This window comes from Camelus dromedarius, chromosome 32, assembly GCF_036321535.1.
Source record: "Camelus dromedarius isolate mCamDro1 chromosome 32, mCamDro1.pat, whole genome shotgun sequence".
Taxonomy (NCBI): Eukaryota; Metazoa; Chordata; class Mammalia; order Artiodactyla; family Camelidae; genus Camelus; species Camelus dromedarius.
The window spans coordinates 14,730,647-14,756,443 of NC_087467.1; the positions used below are offsets into that span (position 1 = coordinate 14,730,647).

At 50.2% G+C, this 25,797-nt stretch overlaps 1 protein-coding gene across 1 annotated transcript in view; it reads right to left on the bottom strand.

Annotated features, from left to right (window-relative positions):
* The window catches only part of CABLES1 (Cdk5 and Abl enzyme substrate 1), an 89,497-nt gene that overhangs the window by 15,953 nt on the left and 47,747 nt on the right, over positions 1–25,797 (bottom strand). Inside the window, exons 4-7 of the mRNA XM_010976889.3 lie at positions 18,464–18,541; positions 3,640–3,736; positions 1,811–1,967; positions 657–760 (exon numbers count right to left, since the gene is read on the bottom strand). Coding sequence (XP_010975191.3) covers positions 657–760; positions 1,811–1,967; positions 3,640–3,736; positions 18,464–18,541 — 436 coding nt within the window. The remainder of the gene's footprint in view (positions 1–656; positions 761–1,810; positions 1,968–3,639; positions 3,737–18,463; positions 18,542–25,797) is intronic.

The window sequence follows — 25,797 nt, forward strand, 5'->3', positions numbered from 1 at the left end:
AAGCCTGGCTCCCACAGCAACCCAGGCTCTGCCCACCTCCAAGTCAGGGCACGTCTGCCCACTGCCAGGCCCCACTGGCGAAACTGCGGCCAGAGTGGTGGGAAATGGTGGTCAGCCAAAAGCAGAAACCAAAATTACACAAAGGGAAAAACAGGAAGGGCCCGCGAAATAAAAACAGCAAGGAAAGGTTTTGCATTTAACACTCACATTGTCCTACTTTCACTTTCCCAGGAGATGATTCTGTCATCCAGAGCCCGGTGCCAAATGTCTGCTCAGAGTGTGTGCAGAGGCCTGCAATCACCACGAACTCCAAACAGCTGAACTTGAACTCAGCACTGCCAATGACGGGCCTGATTGGTCCTCCCCTACCCAGTGGAGTCGGTGGATGTGTAACCTCACAGGTGAAGTTCCACTCTGAGCTGGCAGCTTTCACAGGCGTGGGCAACCCAGCCTTCCCAAGCCCCCTGAGGCAGCGTAGGTGCCGGCAGAATCCTGGATGTAAGGCGGGTGCTGGCCCCTCCCTGAGTGCCCCACACTGGGGGGTCCTTAAGAAGAACCCGGCAGAACAGTGTTTGAACAAGCCCCCAACTCCAGGAAGAACCTCTCCGAGGAGGCTGAGGGGGTCAGCTCACCCTCCATCCCTTCCCGCTACTCACCATGTACGAAGGGAAGATCAGAACTCGTTTGTGCTTGCCGCAAGGCCACTGGGGGTCATCCAGGAGATTTGGGTCATAGTCCATAAAGTCTCCCAGGTCGCTGCCTAAGGATGACATGCAAAACGATGGTCAGGGCCCTGGACCTCCCAAAGCAGAAGCAGCCAGGTGAATGCCAAGTACAAAGTCAGACTGAAGGCTGGCTTCAGGTTACTGGGCCCAGAATCGCATCAGCCGCTCTGACCATCAGCAGACGTCCCTGCACACCAGTGAAGCATATCCCCGCCACAGAGGGGTTCACCAAACACTCTGACACTTTTTCCACTGTAGAAAATCATGCGTTTATCTTCCTGACCCAGGAGAGCACAAAAACTCACAAGCATGAACAATGCTGTAAACACTCACAGATTACAAAGCATAGCACAGGAAAGGCTCATTTTCTAAACCTGCAGATCAAATGGGCCTCAAGTTGCCCCACGTGAGAAGCACCTTTGGTGTGAGTACATCCGGGCAGGCTGTGGGGTCTGTATGAACACAAACCAGAGCGGACGCCAACGGCAGGCAATGACCAGAGGCGGCCGGAACATTGAGACAGTGCTTCTGAACTCAGCACCTGGACAGGCCTGAGGAATGTCACGCTCAGCAGGAATTTCTCCAAGAGTGGAAATAATCCTGCCTCACAAAGTGTTTTCCCCTGCGTCAGTTCTCACAAAGGCTTGTAAAGACGGAAGACTCAAGTCTTCTGTCAGCAGCTGAGTGAACTCACCCAATATGAGAATCACCTGATCATGCATTTATGGCCCAGTTATTTGAAGAATGGCCAAACTGAAGCACTATGAAAATGCAGGCAGGAGCCAAGTAACTGGAAAGATGAGGAGCTGAGTGGTGGAGAGGAGCCAGGAGTCCAGGCATCTCCCCTCGTGGGAGCTTAGGGCTGACGATGGAGGCCTCTCACTAGAGAGCGTGCCCCGTGGCCTGCTTGTGAGCCTGTGCGGCCTGAAATCCGCTGGAAATCCCAAAAGTAACATCACCTGCGGGAAGAGCTCACGCTCCTGGGGCACCTGTCCTCCGATCTGCACACGGGGAGACCCAATCCACACTGTCCACCTGGGGCACCTCCTACCATGACCCCCCCAGACCAGGCGGGCCCGGCTCACCTGTGTCGAGGCCGCCCTGGGTGCTGCCTGCCCGCCCTACGGAGAGGCTGCGGTGGCTCAGGGCACGGAGCTGGGGGCAGGAGGCCGTGGAGTCTAAGGTGTTTCTCCGCGCTCCAAAGGCATTCGTGGGTAGCAGAAACTGGGTATAAGAAACAGTCTAAAAGGTGAAGACAAAAACAAGCCAGTGATTACTCCCAGGCAGGGTTAGGTCTGTGCTCTGATCAAGCTGCACGGGCACCCAGCGCTCAGGGCTGTGTTCTCACCGCGGCAAGTCTGTCCAAGGAGATCTGAAGGGGGACATTTGCTCTGGCACTTGTTTCTGCCAAAACCTAACTGGGCTGACGTGAGGCCGTCTATAGTTTCAGTTTATCCCACTAGGCGTGAATATTCATGTGATGGGGCAGGGATATTAGTGTGTCTGATAACAAGGTGCTATCTGGGAAGTTGCTGGGGTGTTTGCTGTCTGATCCAGGAGGCACATTTCATAGCACCCTTTATAATCCACCAAGCGCAGGATTCCAGCACGTCAGGCCCCAAGCATCTGATCAGGTAACGTGCCCTCCCGTCTCCTCTGGCAGAAGCTGGCTCTATGGCGCTCATCTCACTCCATCCTCCCTCATTCCTCCGTGAACACTCAACCTTCAGGAATGAGGATACAACACATGCTTTTCTTTTCACCTGCTTGGGGAAACATGGCTCACACCCCACTCCATGTGAGCTCAGGGCGATGCCATTTGGGCACAGCGGGGACCAGCCGTTCTGCGAGAAGGGCGACAACGGCTAGTGGTGGTGGGGAAAGTTGTCTGCCGTCCCAGCAGCTTCACCTACAAGCAAACTACACTGGGACTACTTCCCCAAAGACATACTTGCGTTGTCTCCAGAAACAGGCTTTGCGAGAGAGCTCATGAAGACTGCCTAGATCCAGCACTAAAAAGTTCATATTTCAACCCTCACTCCTCGGACTTCAGCCCAGCAGCTCAGTGAGTTATGGATGAAAGAGGGATGCCACAGCCCCTCTGCTCAGTGTTCAGCCTCTTAGGACCCTGGGAAACCAAAGACCCTGTGCAGTAGTGGGAACGCTGCTTGGGGTCGCCGTTAGTTAACACATCAAACCATCTGTCACTCCAGCCTGCACATGCATGTGTGTGAGGAAAAGTAGTCCTCCTAACCCCCAGTTTCTGTTACTCATGGTCTGAAAATATTAAATGGAAAATTCCAGAAATACACAATTCATAAGCTTTAGATTGTGCGCCATTCAGAGCAGTATGATGAAATCTAGTGCCATCCCGCCCAGGACGTGAATCACCCCTTTGTCCAGTGAGTCCCCCCTTCTTAGTCACTCGGTAGCTGTCTCAGTTATCTGAGTGGCTGTCACGGAATCACAGTTCTTGTGTTCAAGGGACCCTTATTTTACTTCATAGTGACCCCAAAGCACAAAGTAGTGACGCCAGCAATTCGGATACTCCTTTATTCTGCCTAATTTATAAATTAAACTTAATTTTAGGTATGTCTGTATGGGGAAGACACAGCATATATAGGGTTAGGTACCATCCAAGGTTTCAGGCATCCGTCTCGGAACATATCCCCTGAGAATAAGAGGGGTGCTGGTCAGGATCTTGGATTCCGTTATAAACAGCATTGGTGCAGAAATAGCTGTGGGGCTTTTTAATCCATCTGCAGGCTGGGGAGCTGGTGCCATTCACCCAGGAACATGCCCCGCACCTGGTTCCCCACCACGAGGGCGGCTCGCGGTCCCTCACGCAGCCTCTGCCGCCTGACCCTCCTGGCGCCAGCCCAAGCCCGAGGCCTGGAAAGCCAGGCAGCCTTACCTTCCCGTCGGCTCCCAGCTCCACGCCTTCAAGGCCGATGATCTCCTTCAAGCTCACGGCTCCTGCTGATTGTCTCCCTCCGTCCAACTTCAAATCCCTGGGGGGGACAAGCCGAAGGAAAAAATGCTCCTGTTTGCACCCGAAGGAGCCATGGTGATGCTTACTGCACAGGGACACCACAGTCACACTCACAAAAATGACAGAGGGGGCCCTGCCTGGTGGGACCCTCTCTTTGTCCTTCCTTCTCAGTAGCACTCTGCGGGAGTTCCACCCACTTTGATATAAACGAAATCCAAGCGAAAAGAGGGCCTGAAGATGCAAGTCAGGCTCAGAAGCCAGTGGGTGACCGACGTCCCTTCCCTCTCAGCAAGGTCCCTCTGCTCTTAGACGGTCGGCTAACAGGAGGCCGGGGGAGACCACCTCTCCCAGCTACCCCCTACATTAGACAGGAGAAAGAAGTTCTTATCCTTAACAGTTCTCAGGTTTATTACTCGTAATGAAGGAATTAGAGCCACAACAGCCACCCCAGCTACTTGCCAGGCCACTTAGATGATTATCTTTCTGTAAGAGAACGATCTCCAGTATTAACAGCAAGAGTTTACAGAGCGCTTCACAATTTACAAAGACTTCCACACAGCTTCTCTTTCATTCTTTAAGATGACCCTGCCACACAGGCATTGCTGTTATTATCCTATTTTACAGACGAGAACAACAAGGCCCAGAGTAGGTAGATGGCTTGCCGAGGTCACCGTGAGAGTCAGCTGCAGAGACTGGGTCTGCACCCTGTGCTGAATCTAGTGCAGCACGTTGCCTCGGAGACACAAGACGGTCTGGCTGTGGCTATGCTCAGGAGTAAATGCTCCCATTTTCAAGGACAGTCCACTTCCTTCCAGTAGTTCTCAGAGTTGGCTGCATATTAGAATCACCAGGGATATCTGACAACCTGCAGGCACACTTCAGAGATAACTGCGGGTTTGGCTGCAGACCACACCAGTAGAGCAAATATCGCAATAAAGCGAGTCACCAATTTTTTGATTTCCCAGTACATATAAAATTATGTATGTACTTTACTATGGCTATTAAGTGTGCAATAGTGTTATGTCTCAGAAAACAATGTACATATCTTAACAAATACTTTACTGCTAAAAAATGCTCACCATCATCTGACAATGCAACGTTGCCACAAACCTTCAATTTGGAAGAAACAAGTTTCAGTGAAGCACGACGTAATGGGGTGTGCCTGTCCTGCGCCTGGCTCCCATCCCCGGTCATTCATTCTGATTCAGTCAGGTGGGGTGTAACCTGGGCAGCAGGAGTTTTAAACGCTCCCCAGATGACTCGGAATTGCAGCTGTGTTTGGAGAGCACTCTCTTTCAGCCTGGCCCTACAACACAGTGCTGGTTAGCCAGCGCCGCCCCAGGCCGGCCACATTCCTGCCGTGTGGCCTGGAGGGAGGCACCACCTTCAGGGGCATCTCCTACAACCTGAGCAAGAATAAACAAGATGCAAAGGCAAGACTCTCCAGGCCGAAGGTGAAGGAATCAAGGAGAGAGAGACAGGGAGCCAGGTGAGAGGTGGGGAAGAGAGACAAGAGCCCCCCAACCCCCGCCCGACCTTCTAAGAAGGGAAAAAGGTATCCTCTGACTCTGGAGCAATCGTCCTCGTCCATAGGCGTTCTGTGCGTGAACTGGCTCCGCTGTCCTGCCTGTGATGCGAAGTGATTAATGACAGTTTTCAAAAGCCGTGATAAAAATTCACATCCTGCATGAGGCACAGAGCAGCAAGTTCTTTTGCCCTGAGGGGCCATGGGGACAGGGGTGACAGGGCTTTTGGCAGTGCCAGACACACCAAAGGACAATGAGTAACGGTGCTCCCCAAGGTCACAGCATTCCAGGTCCTTCGTGAATGCTGGAGAGGAGAAGGGCAGGGTGCCCAGTGATAATTAAGTCTGAATTTCCCTCCAGCTCTGTAGAAGGGAGTTTATATTATTTATATTCAGCAAACTAAAAAGAAAAAAAAAAGCTGTATTTCTTGCACAGCAGAGCTGGCTCACCTGTATTGGCTATATTCAGAAACTTCACCAACATTGTTAAAAGTATTACAACTGCCCTAGAAAATTGAGTGCTTTGTGCTGGCTGATAAGGGCACACTTTTCCATTTCTTTTGGCGCAGGTGAGATAGATTTATTTATTTTTTTAATGGAGGGCCTGGGGATTAAACCAAGGACCCTGTGCATGCTAGGCATGTGCTCTACCACTGAGCTACACCCTCCCCACGTCCAGTTTTTCCTCTGCCTCATATTCAGGAAAAGGTTGCCACTAACTTTGGGGCTGCCGTTTTGGTAGGACTGAATTAAAAGCACTTGGGTACACACATCTGCTTGCACAACCACGTGTCCATGGAAAATGAAACACATCATATCTATTTCAATCACGTTGGTCTCTTTTAACAGCTTTTGGATTTGTATACATTGAGACTCATGGGATCTGCAAAATGTATCTTTCACAAAGAGGCCGACAGACTTCTCTAGGTGGCAGCTAAGTGCACTCATAAGAGTTGTTGAATCCGTATACAGTTGGCCCTCCAAATCCACAGGTTCCACATCCATGGATTCAACCAACCACCAATCAAAAATATTTGGAAAAAAATTCTAGAAAGTTCCAAAAAGCAAAACTTGAATTTGCAGTGAGCAGGCCACTATTTACATAACATTTACATCGAATTGGGTATTACAAGGAACCTAGAGATGATTTGAAGTGTATGAGTTGAGGGGGAGGACATAGCTCAGCAGTAAAGCATGTGCTTAGCACATGCGAGGTCCTGGGTTCAATCCCCAGAACCTCCATTCAAATAAATAAATAAATAAGTAAAAAAAAAAAAAAAAAAAAAAAAAACTTTCCTAAAGTGTCATGAGAGGATGTGGGTAGGTTATACACAAATACTATGCCATTGTATATAAGGGATTTGAGCATCTGTGGATCTTGGTATCCACTGGGGGTCCTGGAACCAATTCCCTGCGGATACTGAGGGATGATTACGTTAACAAGAACCGTATGAAACTGCTGTTATTTGTTTGTTTTGACCTACATAAACAGCAACTACACACCACAGCACCTAATGTACAGACAAGGTAACTGCTCAGGCCTTAATGTGTCAATGTAAAGCAAGCAATTGACCTGTGGTCCCCCATGCGCCACTGCTGTGGGAGCCCTGGGTTGAAGCCAGTTGCAGAAAGGAATTCTGAAGTGTTGCTGGTTCACCCAAAGAGAATCTTGCAAAAACGCCAGTGAAAAAGAATTAAGCAGAAGTCCCACAGTAGTGATAAAATCTTGATGTTTTCTTTCTAAGATCATCATTGTGAATTCTCGTTAAAATGGTGTATGAAAGTAGAAATATCTGTTTGGCTCAAATGCCAACATTAACCCTCCAGTACCAGGAGGTTGAGCTGGGGACCAGAGAACGGCAGCTGAAAGTAATTAAAGCAAACTGAAGTTAGACTTTTCTATTTCTTTGAAAAGCCTAGAAGATGATTTTTCCCAAGATATCTCTAGAGTACAAATATTAATTTATTTATGTTCTACCTCCTAAAAATGGAATGAAGGCAAGTTCAAATACCAGATGTGGGTATTGTTCAAAATTGTAAGCATTAAGGTTTAAATGCTGTAGCTGGCACTCAGAGACAGAGTTAGGTCACAGGAAAAGATCTCATTTGGGCAGATGAGCTAACAGAACCACTGGTAGAACCGCGGACAATGCAAGGGTCGGATTCCTTCTCTTCTACAGGCCCGGGTGACACCACAGCTCAGACTTACTTGGCTACCAGAGCTCATTTCTCATTCTGTTCAGGTTTGTTAACTTCTGCAGAGGACGGAGGCAACAAACACACTGAAAACCCAACACAAAGATTTTTCTACAACGTGTGGCCGATGGGGTTGGAGAGGGGATGGTGGCAGTTCAAGGTGGGGCAGGGGAGGGGCTCAAAGTAGACTGAGGGGGGGATATTAAAACAGAGGATGAAAATGCATTTGAGGACACAATAAGCAGTTGTACCCTTAAGCAAGGGACAGAAATACAGGTTGGTTGTTTTGAGGGGGCGTAAAGCTATCCTTCCTAGGACGGGGGACCTCAAGTCACTTAATGCAGCTCTCCTGGAAAGCCTGTAACTTCATGGCTGGAAACCCCCTGGACCTGTGTCTTAGTTTTGGCTCCCACGGCATAAAGTGAAAGTACATGATTTCACAGTGTGGCGTCATCTGGTCAGAGCAGATGGCCAATCTAGATATCCCGGTGCCCAAAGGGGGTTACCCTGATCGCTATTATCCACGCAGCGGCCAACTCATGATTTCATCTTGTGGAATAGGCAAAATGGTCTTTCGTTTCCTTTTTTAAACTCACTGAGCCATGATGCATGAAACTGATCAAACAAGATTCCCTACTAGATAACAAGAAATTCAAGCTACGGCCCTTTCCTTAGGGAGCATATGAACCAATATTCCTCTTAATTAAAAAACAAAAAAAAAAAGATTTAAATACTTAACACCTAGAACGTAGATAGAAAAAGTGTGTGTGTGATCAACTAACTAGTTTCCAGGGCTTTCTGCTTCCAAAGTGGGGATGGCCTGACTTTTATCCCTAATCATTCCTTTCATGGCTCTCTAAACTCAAGACCTTGGAATGCCGACTGGGAGCTCCACTGGGCACCTGCTCTCTAAAGGACCACAACAGGTTGAACGCTTTGATGTGTAAATAATTTAGCAGCCAATTAAATATTAATAGGATTTCCAGATCCTTCAAAAAAAAAATAGAGATTTCCTCTGCAGAAAGCAAAGCCTGAAAGCTGGATTAGGGAAGGAAATACCACTTGTGAGCTAATTTTAATTACGAGATTACACATCCACTGGAACTCAACCATAGAAGCATTTATCACAGTTTAAGAAGCCCTGTTTGTCGCCTCTTCAGATACGGCCCAGCTGCCATCTTGGATTGGTCTGCTTCCTTGTATCGGAGCAGAACGTTAACACCACCTCAGTTCAGCTGATGGAACAAGGCCCGGGGCTGACAGGAAAAAGTGAAATCAAAGCAGCTTTTAGTCTAGAAGTCCAGCCCCTCTGAAACTCAGCACTTCATTGATAAACCCCTCTCCACCCCTCTCTAGGGTAACTGGCAGACAATGAAAGGACCTTAATGGAGCTTACACCAAAATCTTTGTCTAAAGGCAGCTCCTATAAACAGCTGGGTAAAAGCATGATTCATCCATGAGATCATTCCTGAATCTGTCTCTGTGTGGAAATATGCTTGGTGTGAGGAAAGAAACACAATTTATGAATGTGCAATTTTCCACAACGAAAAGAGATGTTTTTGGGGAAAATGGATGGGGAAGAAGGGGGGGGGGGGGATGGGCCGGGAGCCAGGCAGGCAACACTCAGGCTTGGAGGCCCTAAGAATAGAAGAAACTGTTCTCTGTGCCACAAAATGTCGATTCAGGAAATGGACCCAAGAGGATGACCTCATCTGAGATGCCCCCATGCCAAAAAGCTAAAGACATACCCCTCGGAAGCTGCTTTTTGTAACACGCCCCCAGAGACACCTGGTGCTCCGCTGGGAAGCCATTTTCTTCATCACGTGTTCTCTGATACATTAACATCTAATCCAAGCACTCTCATTCAATCAGGTGTGGTTACCTGAATGGGTCTGTACCCAGACACATCTCAGAAACTGTTTTTTGCTGGCATCACTAGCTTGGTTATTTTTACACAACTGGAATCACAAGTTAACTGAGTTCATTCCTACTACCTTCCGGTTGGGTCCACACATACAGAAATACCTACCAGCATCCATGTTTCAGGAAATAAAGAGCATCTGGTCACCCACGTCATTCCCCTTTCACACAGGACAACGCCTGCCTCTCTCACTCCCCAGTGGGTTGCTATCCAAAAGCTTTGGAGTTGGCCCTCTGGAACTCAGAATGCATTTTCCCACTGACACCATGTTATTTATACACGGTGAGTAGCCCACACAATGCCCTTTTGGCCTATAATGTAACTGAACCAGCTCAACAGCACAAGCGAGAGCTGTAGCTGCAGGAGCAACAGGTCAGAAGGTGTAAGAGGACGAAGAAGTAAGAGAAAGTTGGGTTTCTCTTGTGTTTTCCCGGTTTGGGGCTGCCCCCAGTGACATTTTAAAGGAGGTCAAAGTTGCATTATTTCCACCTCCCTCTCTGAACCTCTTTTTCCTTCTCAGGACTCCAGGATCCTTTCTCTTAAGCTGCTCCAATTTTTCACAATTTCCTCTCTCTCTCTTTACTTCTGAACCCAGATTCCTTTACAGCTCCCAGATTTCCCACTCCTGGCCCCACGGTCTTAGGTGGAGGTGTGGACAAGCTGTTTACCAACTGGGGGCTGCCTACTTAAGAAAGTCGAGCATCTTGCTGGCAATTCATTTCATAAGCAGAGGGTCGCCAAGCCAAACCACAAATCCACGCTGGGAAGGAGAGGGCAATGACTAATGTGGATAAAAGGCAGAAAGACTCAGACAGGCCTTGGCAACTGTCAGCTGAGAGAACGGGAGCTGGTTTAAGGCTGGGACTCTTCCCAGCAAATGGCATAATTTACAAGCTTAATCTGAGAATAGTGTTTACAGCGACGGGAAGGTTTGATGTGTACAGTTATAGTGGAAGAGACAGGCAACATCTGTTCCTCTTCTCAGCAACCAGCTTAGAATAGCTTGTTTTGAAAGGTGGGATTTGGCAGGCCTCTTCCCACCGGCAAGAAAGATCAAAACAAAACAATCATCTTGTCACATTCCACACACGCACATGCATGAAGGGGGAAAAAGAAAGACTGGAAGGAAGCAGACCAAAATGTTAATGATGGCTTTGAGATAAGGCTCAGTAATTTTGATCTTCCTTTTCTTTTTATGTATTTGCCGGATTTTTAAAAATAAGCACGGACCATTGAGGAAAACAACTTAAAGACCAAGTAAAAGCAGATCTGAAGACGAATTTCATGTTTGTAGAACACTTGCTAGCTAACTCACATGAACCAGATTAAGATTCGCTTTTTTGGCAACGAAGTAGCTCTGTGACCAGACAAACACGTTACCGAAGTTCACATTTAATGAGTCTCTACTACAGGCTGACACGGTGCTCAGAGAGTTCATATGCAATATTCCACTTAATGCTCCCCACACTCTGAGTCTGACATGATAGCCGATTTTGCAGATGAGTGATCCTGGGACCAGAAAAGCTAGTTAATTTGCTGGGACCGAGCACTCTGCCTGACCGCCTGCTCTCTCCCTGGCCCTTGTGGCTCCCTGGCTTCAGGGATGGAGAAGGACTATGGTTTCCCTAAGGGGGCCACGAGGGACAGAGTGGACATGAGTGGGCTTCTCATCCCCACTCCCGCTTTTCTGGAATAACTCTTATGTTACTCTGTGTAAACTTGTGTTGGAAGAATGGTTTCTGAGGCTAAAAGAGAAAAAGTCTGCAAACCCCAGGACTAGACAGTCTCCAAGTTCCTTGTGGCTCTGGACGTCTGTCTCCAGCACTGAAAGGCGCTCCCGTCAGTGAGCTCCTGTGACCTGGCGTTAGCTGGCGAGTCGCCCATGTCAGATATCCTTTAACGAATTCGCTGGGGGACACTATGGGAAGAAGCCACAATGCCCTTATGTCCAGGAAGGGCTTCCAGGCCCTCGGAAGTGGTTTCTGCTCCTCAAGCTTAGCCAGGAGGCCTGCTGTTCTGAAAGGCAGTCCGTTCCTGGTAATGATAGTGGAACTCTGGGCTCAACTGCTGGTAATTTGAAAGGTCTGGGCGGAGCCTGGGGCCAGCCCTCAGTCTCATGGGCCAGTAAACCCTGACATCTTCCCCACACGAGCACCTGATTATAGAGATGGCAAGGCAGGTCAGGCTGGGGCTGAGCACCTGCATCTGGGTGTGGCTGGACACCCTCTGGGCTTAGCAACTTTCACTGTGGGTGTAACAGTTACTCCCAGGGAAGCAGGGCCCCGAGGTCCACGTCAGCTCCTTCTTGTTAGCCCCGTCCAGGCCCTTCCTCCTGACGGACCAGCACCACCGTGTCTATGGAGATGCAGGGACAAGGGGCCAGGCTGAGGGCTCCTGAGAAACAGCCCTTGCTCCTGCTGAAGCTGAGGGTCTGGCCGTCTCTTGTTGGGGCAACGATGTATCTTAGCCATTCTTAACAGCCTGGAGACAAGTCTTCAGAAACACCACTTCCATTCATTCACTGAACAGAACACCTCTATGTATTTCTTCCACAAACGTAACAAGAGTGTGGGCTGTGCACCCTGCAGTGTAGAGAAGGCTCAAGGACTGAGACACAATCTGCACCCTCAGGAGGGTGAGGACAAGTGACCAAGGAGTTAAACACGTGTGTAAGCACTACGTCAGGGCCAAGCAGAAGGTACCACAAAACATGAGTGGACTCTTAGTGGGGCCTTGAGGTGGGCATAAGCACCAGGGAGAGGCACCTGAGAAAGCAGCCTGGAGAGGTCCAGGTGCAGTCCTGGCCGGAGGACTGCAAGTTGGTGGCACTGCTTGTGGCCAAGCTTGGCTGAACTCAGAGTCCTGTGGTTCAGTTATCTGTGGAGTCCGATTAGAAACTGTCTTCTTTCAGGGAAGCATATTTGGGGGGAGGCAGCGGACCCTCACTTCCGTGGGGGCTCCCTCCTGGGGCTGATGTTGGGTCGGGAGCTGGAGTCCCCCTGTGGCCACCCTAGGTTCAGTCTGGGGACAGGATTCTGCAGGGAGCCACTGGGGCAGAAATCACAGACTTTTCACAAGTCCCAGGAGGGCTGAAAACTACATTTCCCACACTCCCACAGGTGGCCCAGATTCTTCACCTGAAGCCCGGAAGCAGAAGCAAGGAACACCTGGGGGGAGACCAGAACAGTCGGGCGCCAGGCGGAGGCATCGCCAGCATTGATTTCTCAGAAGAAGCCCCAGGATGAGCTGCGTGTTTGTTCTAACTGCACGGCCCCCCACTGGGTTGTTCCTACGTGTCTATGCTGGTTTCTGCCTCTCCCGGACATTCCGTGAACTACCCCAAATCCACTGTCCCCCACCAACCGTCAGTGAGGATCCTGTTGTCTAAGTGGACCCCACCCTATATTCCACCCCTCCATGCCCATTGCAGCCACTGTGGGTTCGCTCAGTAGGCACGACTCTGAACTCCTAACGTGAAAGAGGGAGGCAAAGGACAGTTACTGGAAGCATCTCATTTCATCTAAGGGATGTATTCCTGAAGTGCTGTATGTGAGCAAATTCTGTGGATCAAATAGTTTAAGAAATAAAATAAGAAAGCTTATTAAGAGAGAAAGCAAGCAAGTTCTTAACTGTAAGAAGCCCTGTCACCAATCCTTTTGTGAAGACAGGTATGGCGCTGAGAATACTAATCCTCTAATGTAAGCGTTCAGCACACTTTCTCAGAGAAGTCTTTTCCACACACAGGAGGAAGACCCTTACCAGTCCCTGAACCGCTTCTGGTGGTGCCTGTGGGACGACCTGGGAGCAGCTGGGAAAGTGCGGGGAGATGTGAGCCAGCAGCACGCCAGGGTCACCAGCCAGTCCCCCCGGGGGTCTGCACCAGGTCGACACCTGGAGAATGTGCCCACCTCCCCTCTCTCTGAACGCCTTCCTATTCCACAGTCGACAAATGCCCAGAGGGGAGAATTACACAGATTACTTTCCACCAGAGACTCCACCCAGAGATGCCTGGGGTTTGCCCTTGGAGGAGCCCGGGCTGCAGTGTAAACCAACGACCTCCAAAGCCTTCGGAAGGGAAGACCCAGCACCATGGCCACTGGGTCCCCAGGAGGTGGCGTTCCTGCGGCACATGACAGCCCCAAGTCACCCAGATGTGCACCTCTCAGCCAGGCCACCTGTGTGTCCCTGGCCCCAGGCCAGCAAGGTCAGCCCCGAGGCAGTGACGGTGCCAGGAACACCCTGGCACGAGCACTTGAGGGATGGCCTCTGTGGGGTCAGCTGGCCCCAAAGCAGAGCCTGCAGCCACCCAGCCTGCCCGCCCCGCCCCCTGCCGCTGTGAAAGGGTAACCGGAGGACCCAGCTCAGGCGGTGGTTGTGGAGACTAAACGAGCAACTGCTTATAAAGCACTCAGAACAGTGCCTGGCACACCGTAAGCACTATTTACGTCTCAGCTTATGTTATTGCCTCTATTTGTCACGTTCACACATGTGTCTGACCACACGGTCAGCTAATCCTAAGGAAATACACTATTTTCTCGGATATCTGTATCTGTAAATCAAGGCAGGGAAGAACAGTTTGGAGACCACTGCACTTGCTAAGCCATCATCTGCTTCTAGAAATCACTTTGTGAATAATCCTGCTGCCAGCTTAGCATAAATCTGGTGACATGCAAAATGACCCCGAACATTTCCCACTGTTCTCAACGTAGGGATGACCGAGCCCCTTTCCTTGTAGCCCATACCTGGATAAAATGTACCCCCAAAGCTGTAAAAAGTCACCAGATCTGCACATTTTAAAAACTCAAATTTTGAACAGCTGGAGAGAAAAAAATTATTCAGATGTGAGCTCTAAAAGCAGCTGATGGCTGGTGAACAGCATGTCTCATTCATAAACTCCTTGTTCAACCAGACTTACAGCTCCCACGTTAGCAAAGCTGACGAGGACAAGGACACAGAGCAGGCATTCTGAACATGCAGCACCTTTGGAGCGGGTGGTCGAACCTCCCCACTGGACAAGGGAGGGAAGTGAGACCCTGGGGAAGGCTGAGTGAAGGGCCTGTGACAGTGACATCCCAGGACCAGGGCCTGGCCTCTCAGCAAAGCTCACTTCTTTCTGTCCCCTCCCCCTCAGTACACAGGCCTGAAACTGCAGAGTTGGTCGGCAGTGGGATTTCAGCTCGGAAGCTGAAGTCTCTCAACGTGTCAGGCATGATGAGACCCCGCCTGGAAGTTCCTGCGGACCCAGACTGTCTGCTAGCATCCTGGGAAGTCATCACTGAGGCTGGAATAGCCTTCTCCCCCTCGCTGAGACCTCACACTTGTACTCCGGCTGAAGACCCACCTTCTGTGGGGAGCATGCCCCGATCCTTCAGTCCGAATTCACTCCACTCCTTCCTCTGTGCTCTGGCTGCACACTGCGCAGGGCTCACTGAATTGTCTGCTCTCTTGCTCAATGGTTAGTTTACTTACTAGCTTGTTTCTGTCTCCCACCATTAGGGGGTAGGCTCCCCAAGGAAAGAGGCATTTTCTTGTTCGCCGCTGATCCCTACTGCGCAGAACAGGGCCTGGCACATAGTAGGTTCAATGGACTTCCTGGGGTGAATGAATCAAGTCTGCCGTGCAGTGCTGGTACCTGCATGTCTACATGGGTGGTAGGCGGGGATGGCAATGGACTTGGAGGGGCGGGTGGGAGGCAATGTTTACACCCCTTCAGCTCATCAGTTCACAAGAACTGGGTGCTGGGCGAGCACGCCTTCCACGGCTGCTGGGAACTGGGGGCACGACCCAGGCAGAGAACGCGCACTTGGCCTGAGCCCCAGGACCCACGACGTAGGTGCAGCAGCACTCCCTTCTCAGGACAGGAAGGGAGACCCAGAGAGAAGGGCTTGTCCCAGGGCACACAGACAAAGGGACTTTACATAGCAAACACTTGGCTTTCACTGAAGCCTGTAGATTTATTGTGGACGTGGATGTTGACAAAGACCCGGAGGCAGTTCAAGTGCTCTCTAGCACCTGTTTGGCACTCCCCGGTTGTCTTGGTTTGGTTGTTCACATGTCTGGCTTCCCTGCTCAGTGACAAACTCCCGGACAGTGGCTCTTCCTCATCCCTGCCCCCTCCCTGCCTCCGTCAGGGCCTCCCACTCACTAGGGGCAGAAGAAATCACCAAATGCATGAAGGCATGAATGGATGGGTGGATGGTAAAACTCTCCAAAGACTGGTCTGTCTGCTTCGGTCAACTGCTGTCAGGAGCCAAAATAAGTGATCAGTTTAGAACCAAGAACAAAGCTTTAAGGTCAGGGTGGGAGGGAGGGTAAACCAAGGTGTGAGAGCAGAAAACTCGGGAAGCTCCAGTGCAGCACGAGAAGCCGCAGAACAAAACCGGGAAGAGATAAGGCCGTCCTGAGGGCTGCTTCCACGCAGAGGAGGTTCAAGTACACAGTGGATGAACTTTGAGTTTCCTGTTTTTAAAACTGCCTTGGGCCGAATTTGGGACCGTACATTATCCCCTTCAGCAGGGGGGTTCGTGCTCATCTGGGAGAATCAGGCACACGTGGCCTAGTCCACGTGCATACGTACAACGGAAACGTGGGCGCTAGAGACCGCAGGGTCAGCAGGCCGCGGTGGCCAGAGCCCGGGGCTGCGTTGCTGGGTCTGCTGCGGGTGGGCGTGAGTTTCACCCCCCGTGCCTCAGGGGCCCGAGCTGCAGGGAGGTCATGCCATGTCACCTCTAAAGTCCTTTCCACCCTTGACATTCTATGACTTACGCCACAGAGAGGACGTCAGCATTTCTTCACGGTGGAAAGGTATTAGTTAGCATGTACATGAACTACAGTACTTAAAAATACTATATGTATATAACTTACTAGGATAAATGTTTTTATTATTTGAGTACAGCCGTTTCTCAATAATTAGTTTTTAAAAAACCATAATTATGATGTGGCAGTTGTTCATAAATAGGATATCTGATCATTAAAAAATTTAAAAAGCAGAATGCTTCTTAATCCTGCCACTAAGTTATGACACTGTGAGTTGCACTCAGAGTTTCTTACGTGAGAATTTAAGTAGGATACGCCGCAGAAACAGGCATGTTCTTTTCTCAGGCATTTACAAAAGATCCGAGTATGCATTTTGTTATAGAAAATGAACCCTTTTGCACTATGATTTCTTCATCTATGAAACCTGAAGGAGTGGTGCGTTTGAGTTTATTCATGTCTAGGATATAAAGGTTATGTCCTGTGATCCCACACACTGGTTTTGCTTCTTTATCTGGGCCAACCGGCAGAATAGTGGTACGTCCTGTGACACACCCTCCTGAAACACACCAGCCCTTCCCAGCAGCGGGGAAGGAGACCTGGGCTCTGAGAGACCCCTGTTTCCCAGCACTCTCGTGTGTCTCCCCTCTTGGCTTTAAGTTCCAGGAACCAGGACCATCTTTCACTACCTTTCCCCCCAGGACCTAGTCACATAGCAAGCACCCAGTGAATGAATGAATGGAACATAGCCAAGGAAAAAATACATTAATCAGAGAGGTCAGGCAGGGAAGCCCAGAAAAATAAGGCCAGCACCGCACTGCGCAGGCAGGTCCTGGCTGTGAGAGGTCGTACTTGCAGACAGCCTCCTGCTGATGATTCAGCTGCCCGGGAAGTGTGCTTACAGGCTGGTCACAGTCAAACACTCTGAGCCTGGGGGCCGCTACTTGTAACTGGGATTAATGAACTGGCCTTCCGGTCGCCCATAGGTCTGTGTGCTGGTACAAGCTACTGTCCCCAAGAAATGAGTCTGCTCTCAGGGGTGGCCAGACCCAGGACCATAGCAGGTTAAAAAGATAAAGAAAGCCTTTCTGTTTTTACTCTACATGGTAGAGTAGACGTCTCTTGAGGGCAGCCCGCTGGCCATGCCCAGGTGGTCCTTGAACCTCTGAGCTGCAGGATTTGCTTTACATTTTTTACGACACCTACTCTGCAAGGTTGTCATAAGGATGCAGATAATAAAGAGGACTGGCACGAAGTAAGTGCTCAATAAACAGTAAGATTATTGTTGCTCTTTAAGGCACGCATCTAATAAATGACTGACTCAGCATCCCACGAATAAAGATGCTCTCTGTCCTGTCCCGTGGACCTTACAGGGTAAAATTAAAAATAAGGACCATGGTGAATTTAACAGGCCGGAGGTCTGACAGGTGTGCAGGGGAAAGGGAAGGTCCTGGTGAATGGAGATGACCAGGCAGAGCCCATGGAAGATGCTAGAAGATAAATAAATGGTGGATCAGCACTGGGGCCATGCTCCCTCCTAAGGGGCAGTGGTCATGTGTTGTTGTTACAATGACTGGAGGGCAACCCCAGCATTCAGTCTGCAGAAACCAGAGCCGACATCCCCTAATGCTCCTGGCATCCTACGCAGGTAACTGTCCTGCCCTAAGTACCAGCAGCTCCCTGACAACAAACGGCATACAGTGGGTGCAGTGAACAGGTGAGGGGACAAGGAGTCAGACTCGGGGAGCAACGGCACAGAGTCTGGGGATGCAAATGAGGAGACAGGGCTCTGCCAGGTCAGAGCCTCACTTATCCACTTCTTTATAGAGCTTTAGAAGGACGGGCTTGTTGAACGAGAGAGTTGTGTGTTCCTCTGGCCTGTGGTGAATCACACAGCTCTGTTCCTGATACCACTTGGCTTTGATACTTGCTCCAGCTTGCTGGGCAGTGTCCAGCCCCAAGCCCAGGATGCAAGGAGGCAGGATGACCACATGATTTGTCCGACTCCTTTCCTGACCTACCTTTCTCCAAAAGTCGATGAGGCCCTGTGGGATGAGTGGGCCCCAAACTGCTCTGGCTTTACTGTATTGGAAGAGGTGACGAAAGGCATGTTTAGAAACAGCAGGTGGTATGGTAAGGACACACATGCACACGCACATGCGCAACAGTAACAAGGAAGCTTTCTGGCTGAAAAGAAAGTGGAACTTTTTTTCTCTTTCAAGTTTACAAATATTGAATTTGGAGTGCCAAAGCAACGCAAGGTCTTTGACATAGAAAGGGTGGCCACATTGCACACATGGAGTCAGAAGTTTTCACCCAGAGAACTACAAAGCAAGCATGCGTATACATACCCAACTTGGGCGTTGTCGCGATATGGCAGCACTGAAAATATACTACAGAAGGATCTTCTGCCACTGATAAGGACTATTCTAAAAAAAAAAAAAATAACAAATACACAAACTAAATGCAAAGGCTCTCAAATTAAAACAAAAATTCTATAGCAATTAAGCATTCATAGCTGTATCTGCGCACTCCCGCCCCCTCCCCTGACAGATGGCGTTCTGCTCTCTTGCAAAATGCAACCTCAGCGCAGCAGAAGTCCGCTGCCTCTCCTTATCCAAATGTTAACGTGGTGAGACTCCGGCGAGGGTCTCCAAGGAGCACACGTGAGTCCCCTCTCCGGTGAGAAGTGCTGGCTGTGGGCTGCACAGACAAGACGGAGCAGACGAGCTATGAGTCTGGGGGCCCAGTGCTGAGCAAACAGTCACGCCACATTTAAACCTTCCATTTCTACTTTGCAGTAAACAATGCAAGAGCAACAGCGCCAGAAACCGTGAGCAGGAAAGACACTCGGATTCCACTGTGATCATTCGGGTTTTTTATATGCTGGCAGCATGTTACGCTCTGAGAATAAACTGAGGGAACAATTACATAATCAGTCTTAGTCTCCATTCCTGCTATAAAGATACTACTGGAAACGGTTCTACATGAGCTCTTATGCAATCAAAGGCACTTAAAAATATTAAAAAAAAAAACCTCAGAAATACTTATCCTGGCATCTGAGAATAACTTTTGCCAAAGAGAATTGCTGATGAAAAAAATGGGGAAACAGTGGAGGAGATTAAACACCAACATTCTTTAGCTCAATGGTAACACACATCAGATATGGAACTTACTGACTTTTGTAACCTTTTCCTTCAATAATCATAAAAATAAAACCAAGGAAAAACAGGAGTACTAACTCCATCAAGGTTTGGGTATTTTGACCTTGCTTTAAAATTGTGATGTTCAATTGTCTATGTGCTCAGGATAAAATCGGGTTCCCTGGCATGGTAACCTAGGCCCTCTCCTTTCCGCTCTCTCTGCTTCTGTGGCCTCAACACACAGGCACTACTTCCCCCTGCTCTTTATCACTCATCCATGCGAAAGTACTTGCAGTAGACCCACCTTTAAAAATCCCTGCTCTTTCCTATCTGTGTCTTCTGCATGTTATTTCTTCTGACTGTTACGTCCTACTAGGTACACTGGGTGAACTCCTATTTAATCTTCAAAACCCAGCTCACAAGTCACCTCCCCAAGAAACATTTCCCCCTCTTTCACTGAGTTACTCATTCCCTTTTTGGTGCTGCCCCCACTCATTTCCAATTCCAGCAGTGCCCTGATCACAATGTGCTACTAAACATTTGCTGCCCTTCTATTTTGGAGAACAAGTCTGAGGGTTGAGTCCATGGCAGCCCCTCTAGAAACACAATCTCGGCAATGCCAGGGTCAAAGTAGCACCTGAGTACCCATTACCTGGAAGCCAGAACCAAAGCCACATTCCCAACTTCAAATACCAGCTCTGTCACCTTTGTATGACCTCAGGCATACACTGATTCTTCAGTTTCCTCCTCTAAAACCACAGGATAAAATCAGTAGCTCTCTTATCAGAATGTTGTAAAGAATAAATGAGTCCCCTACGAACTCATCTACAAAACAGAAACAGACGCTCAGAGTTTGTTAGCCACTATATATGGTTAACAAATGTTAGCCACTATATATAAAAATAGGTTTTTTAAAAAAGTTTCTTTTGTATAGCACAGGGAACTATGCTCAATATCTTGTAACAACCTTTAATGAGAAAAATATGAAAATGAATATATGCATGTATATGCATGGCAGGGACACTGTGCTGTAGATGTACAGGAGAGACTGACACATTGTAACTGAGTGAGTAAATGAGTCCCCATATGGGACAGCGCTCAGAACAGTGTCAGGCAAGTAATAAGCGTGCAATAAATATGCACTATTTTTACTGGGAATTGCCTTCTTGGGTTGAGGTAACAGCTGAAGGATGACACGTGTGGCCTGTCACAAAGGTGTAACGGGCACACAGAAGTGCTTCTCTCCTCTCTCCTGGGAGATGGTTCTCATCAGATAGCAGAGACCCAACCGTGGTCACAGCTCCAAGGACAGAGGTGTCATGTCCATAGTGGGCCACCAGGGCCTAGAGGGCCGAGGGTTAGCTAAATCCTGGGCACACCACCCTGCTGGACACCAGCTCTCACTCACAGGGACAGGCAGCAGGGCTGTCCCTGCAGTGCCCAGGTCAACTGACTTTGGCAGACAGAATAATAGCTCACACCTGTCAAGTATTAATTAGGTGCCAGATTCTAAATGCCTGAACCAATGAGGCGGGAGCGAGTCAAGGGACAGAGGTGGCGCACATACAGGGTGGCTGTCTGGGGACGTGAACCATGCTCTTAACCACCCCGGGCCTCAGGGCTTTGCTCTTCTCTAAGACTCACTAGGAAGCCTGCTCCTGTGGGTGTGACCAGGCACCATGGATGCTCTCACCCAGACTTTCTAGGGCCGGCAGGTCACCAGGCGGAGCACAGGGTGGGGCCAGAGGGGGACCGAGCACAACAGCCCTGAGACTGGAGCTGCTGGAGCCCCGGGCGGCTCCTCCTCCCGCTGCACTCAGCCTAGACCCCTTTGGGGATGGAAGGATAGAGGGCCTCCGGGCACAGCCCCGCCGCCCGGCCCCCGCCACCCACCCAGGAAAAGCATCCGCATCTTCTGCAGGCAGGGGAAGGAATGCGTTGCACAGACCCAACAGGCTTAGTGTTCCTGCATTTCCTTCATCACTCAGTGCTCATGTGTCCTTCCTTCCCACACACAGAATCTGTTTGGACATTTTCAATACAACAAGAAAGTGAGACTGTAAGTGCATGTGAAATGTAAGCATTATTTCAAAGTTTCAAGCACAACGTGCCCTTGCGGTAAATGGCACGTAACTTTAATCGAGTGCTCGCACTGTGCGGTCCTCACCAGTCAGGTGCAGGAGAGGCTGGCAGCCTGGGTCTCACTCAGAAAAAAGCGTTATTCTTGTGCACAAGTCAAGTGTAGCCACTACAGTGTGGACTGTTTCCCAACAATTCCGGCAGGGTCAGTACTCCTCTGGCTGGCCATTCTCAAGCAGCTGGGGAAGACGGGAGGAAGGACGGAAGGCAGGAAGACTGCACTTGGGGGCACTTTCCTTCCATTCTTGGATCCAACCATCCCTAGACTCCTACTCTCTGCAGGGGCCAGAGGAGGAATCCAGAGTAGAGACCCGCCCCGCAGCTCTGCATCAGGTCTGCGGTGGTTCACACCCTGGGGGAGCTGAAAGTAGCCAGGGGAGCTCCCAGGACACATCCTACGTGTTTCCTGCAGCAGCTCTGAAGTCGGCAGGGCCTTCAGGCCTTAGGCAGAGGAGACAAGTATCAACTAGTGGCGAGCTCTTGTCTGTTTCCTGCACTAGTGACTTCAAACAGCGTGAATCTCAAGACAGGTCCCACGTGTCCAGAATCTGGAGGGTTCCTGTGAATTTGCAGCTCTGCTCTTTACAAGCACTGGGGCAACATCCATCATAATGGAGACGCTCAAGAAGAAAATCAGATTTGTTTACCTCCTCTGAGTGTATTTGTGAAAGAATTATATCAGATGCTAGTTGTCAGGAATGATGGAAGACAGCCAAACTCTATTTCCAGTGGGCTCCGGCGCTACACTTATCTTCTTCTATAACCAAATGGTATGCAAAGAGCCCACATAATTTTCCATCTGTGACCTGTAACACTTTACTTGGAGTCAAGATGACCAGAAAGCATTACACAGAAGATTAGGACTTCAAAAGAGGAATTAACTCCAGGGAGATGGGTCTTTTAAGGAATTAAAGATCACATTTCCACACAAACATCTGCCAGAGGGGGAAAACCAGCAAAAGAAACAGCTCCCCAGGGCTGCAGCTCACATGGGCAGAGCTTCCTCTGGACACACAATGTTTTCCAAGCCCTTCCAGGAAGCATGGAGAGTGCTCTGCTGCTGGAACGCTGTCCGACTTTCTTCTTACGTAGCTTCAATTCCAGACTTAGGAAAGTGTTTCTGGTATGAGGGAACTTGGAGCTTCAGACCACAAGCTTCCAAAAGCCAGGCTTTGCCCATGCGATCCTGGAGTGCTCAGGACGGCGTGGAGACGCACAGGGGCCCCGCCGTTGACATGGCCCTGCGGGCCACTTTCTCTGAGTCTGCTTTCAGCCCTGCAGCCCTGCACCCACAGTGTCAGGCCAGGCAACGTCTAACGCCATCCAGGACCCTCAAGTGTTCTCTCTTACGCCAAAAGTTGGCTTCATGTTCTATTTCCAGAACCCTGGGGAGTGTCTGTTGGCTGTGAGAAGTTTTGATCTCTTCCAGGTGGAATATTCCATTTTAGCAAAGATATTCACTTAAGGACATAGAAACAGGCAACCAACTTCAATAGTTGGAGCAAAGAAAATCACATTGGCAACAATGCGGGAGAGCCCAGGGGTGTCGACGGCCCAGGGGTCCGTGCTAGGTACTGGACACACCTGTAGAAGCACCTTCTCAGATTCTGTTGTTCAATCCCTACACGTCTAGGAAGCGAGAAAGAACACACTCAGAAATGTTGGTGTTGTGGGTTGAATCGTGTTCCCCCAAAGGACATGTGGAAGTCCTAATCCCCAGTGTCTGTGGCCTTATTTGGAAATACGGTCTTTGCAGACGTCATCAGCTAGGATGAGGTCACGCTGGATTAGGGTGGGCTTTAGACCCAATGGCTGGACTTCATAAGGAGAGAGATTTGGAGACATCCAGACGAAAGCAGAGAGAAGGCCACGTGGTGACGGAGGCAGGGATGGGAGTAACGTGAAGGCCATGGATGCCAAGAACTGCCGGCAGCCACCAGAAGCAAGAAGAGGCAAGGGCTGATCCTTCACCGGAGCCTTCAGAGGGCACATGGCCTTGCTGGCACCTGGACTCCAGAGCTGTGAGGGGATGCATTTTTGTTGTTTGAAGCCAGCCAGCTTGCGATACTCTGGACGGCAGTCCTGGAGAAAGGAACCCGCTGGCCTTCAGCCACTTTCTTCCCAGCGCTGCTTGGTGCTACTTGCTCAGCAGGTCCTCTGTGCGCTGACGCAATGTTTGCTGGTGCCCAGAGACAAGATTCCAGACCAGGGGGCTGGCAGGAGGGGAGGAGCCCGTGGAGCAGAGGGACCTAGAAGCCCGAGCAAGCGGTGGGGCTGGGGCCTGCGACAAGTACCTGGGAGGAGCAGGATTCCGACAGGTGAGCTCAGGATGAAGGGAAACAGACCTACCCAATGACGTGGGAGGCCACACAGGGCACCGGAGCCAGGGGGGTCGGGGGACACAGAGCTGGCAAATTAGGCAGCAGAATGCATGTGAAGACCTACGCTGAGACCCGCAAGTACGAGACGGTGGCATCACCATCAGGGGAGGCGCCAGTCTTCTTATGCCCACTGCCAGCGCCACCACCCTCTCCACTGCCACCTCCATCACTGCTCACATCACTACGATGACACTGCAGGACTTCGCTGCCTGCTAAGGTAAGGTGTACCCTGTCCTACAATCCAGGACGTGGTGGAAGATTTCTGAGAAACAAGTTACACGATCTGCCTCGCCTCCTCCCTCCTTTCCACAAATACTTTCGGATCACTTAATCTGTGCCAGTCCCTGTGCGAGGTGCTGGGGACCTGCAGATGCAGGACACGGGCAAGGGCTCATCCTCACGAGGCTTATGGTTGGGTGGGAGACAGTTACACAAGGGTGTGACTTTCCTGACTGGGGAGTAGAGGGCGCTGTCGAGCACACTGCAGGGTTAATCTAGCCCAAAGGAGGCTAGGTGGGCTTCCTGGAGGAAGTGACAGCTAAATGAGACCTTAGGGAAGGGGGGCACCAGGCTATAAAGAGAAGATACGCTGGCAGAGGGACTGGTATGAGTCAAGGCTGGTAGGAGGAGCGGAAGGCCTATTTGAGGCACTGAGTGTGCATTAAAACTCTCCTGACTTCCGCTGCCTGACCCAACAGGGTCTCCATTCCTCTGTAGGTCACTGTGACCAACACCTACCACACACGCAAAGCTCAGGCCGGAAGGCTGCTCTCTAGAACGCCCACTCCGAGCTGCACCCTCGCTCGGATCAGTCGGGATGCCCCCCGTCTGTTTATTCCAGCTGTACTTGCTGGTGACACTTGTCCTTGTTCATTAAAGATTGCACAAACTAATGACATGCGAAAACAAACACAGGAAAGAAGGGCTTGTTTCTATGTAAAAAACAACAATAACACCGATTGCTTTAAAATATATTCAAACAAGACAAGTCACTGGAAAAATCTGCCACTGAGATAGGTGTGGGCAGCTATAAAAGATAAGGAAAGAATTGTAAAACTCCAAAAGGATTTTGCACTGAGTTTCTTGGGTCACTCTAAAGAAGTCCAGTCTGGGCAAAGCAGCAGCGGGTGGGAATGATGACGTGTGTGAGGTCAACGCCACAGACTCCGCTCGGGGGCCCCAGTGCAAAGAAAGACCTGGCATCAAGCCCCTGTTAGAACAGATGACCCCCAGCATGCCTTAAATTAAAGCACGGTGTTTAAACTACCTATGTCACTTCTGTGGGGTTTTTCCCCAGCATTTACTAATCTCTTCCCTCAACCAAGCAATTAGTGTAAATAATTCAGCAGGGCTGGACCTGGGGCTCGGGGGGCCTGGAGTGGTTACGGCAGTGATGGTGGCTGGGCCGTGGCTAAAGGGGCACCCCCCGGGATGGGTTCATGCGGTGAGAAGAGAGGGGTCTGGGAGGGGGGACAGACAGCAGAGATCACATGTGCAGCGAGAGAGACTAGGGGACAGCGGGGGTGCCGGGCTGCCATGTGCCTTGTTCCATGGCGCTGGCTGACACGACAGAAGTCAATCATCTCCCGGTTCTGGAGGCCGAAAGTCCGAGCTCCAGGCTTCAAGGGCTAGGCTCCCTCTGATGAAGGCACGAGGTGGGATGTGTTCCCAGCACCTCTCCCAGACTCTGGGAGTCCCTCGGCTTGTGCAACAGAACACCAGCCCTTACAGGGGCGCGTGGCGTTCTCCCTGTGTGCACATCCATCTCCAAGTTCCCCCCTTTTATAAGGACAGTCAGATTAGATTAGGGGTCCACACTGCTCCAGCTCAATCTCAACTAACTACAACTGCCATGACTCTGTTTCCAAGCAAGGTCACACTCTGAGGTACAGAGGGCTGGGGCTCGGCATGTGAATTTGAGGGGACACAGTCCAGCCCATAACAGGGAGGCACGGGGAGAACACGTGGAGTGTGGTGTCACGGAGGTCACACCCTCTCATCCGTGCTCCTCGACAGCACGTG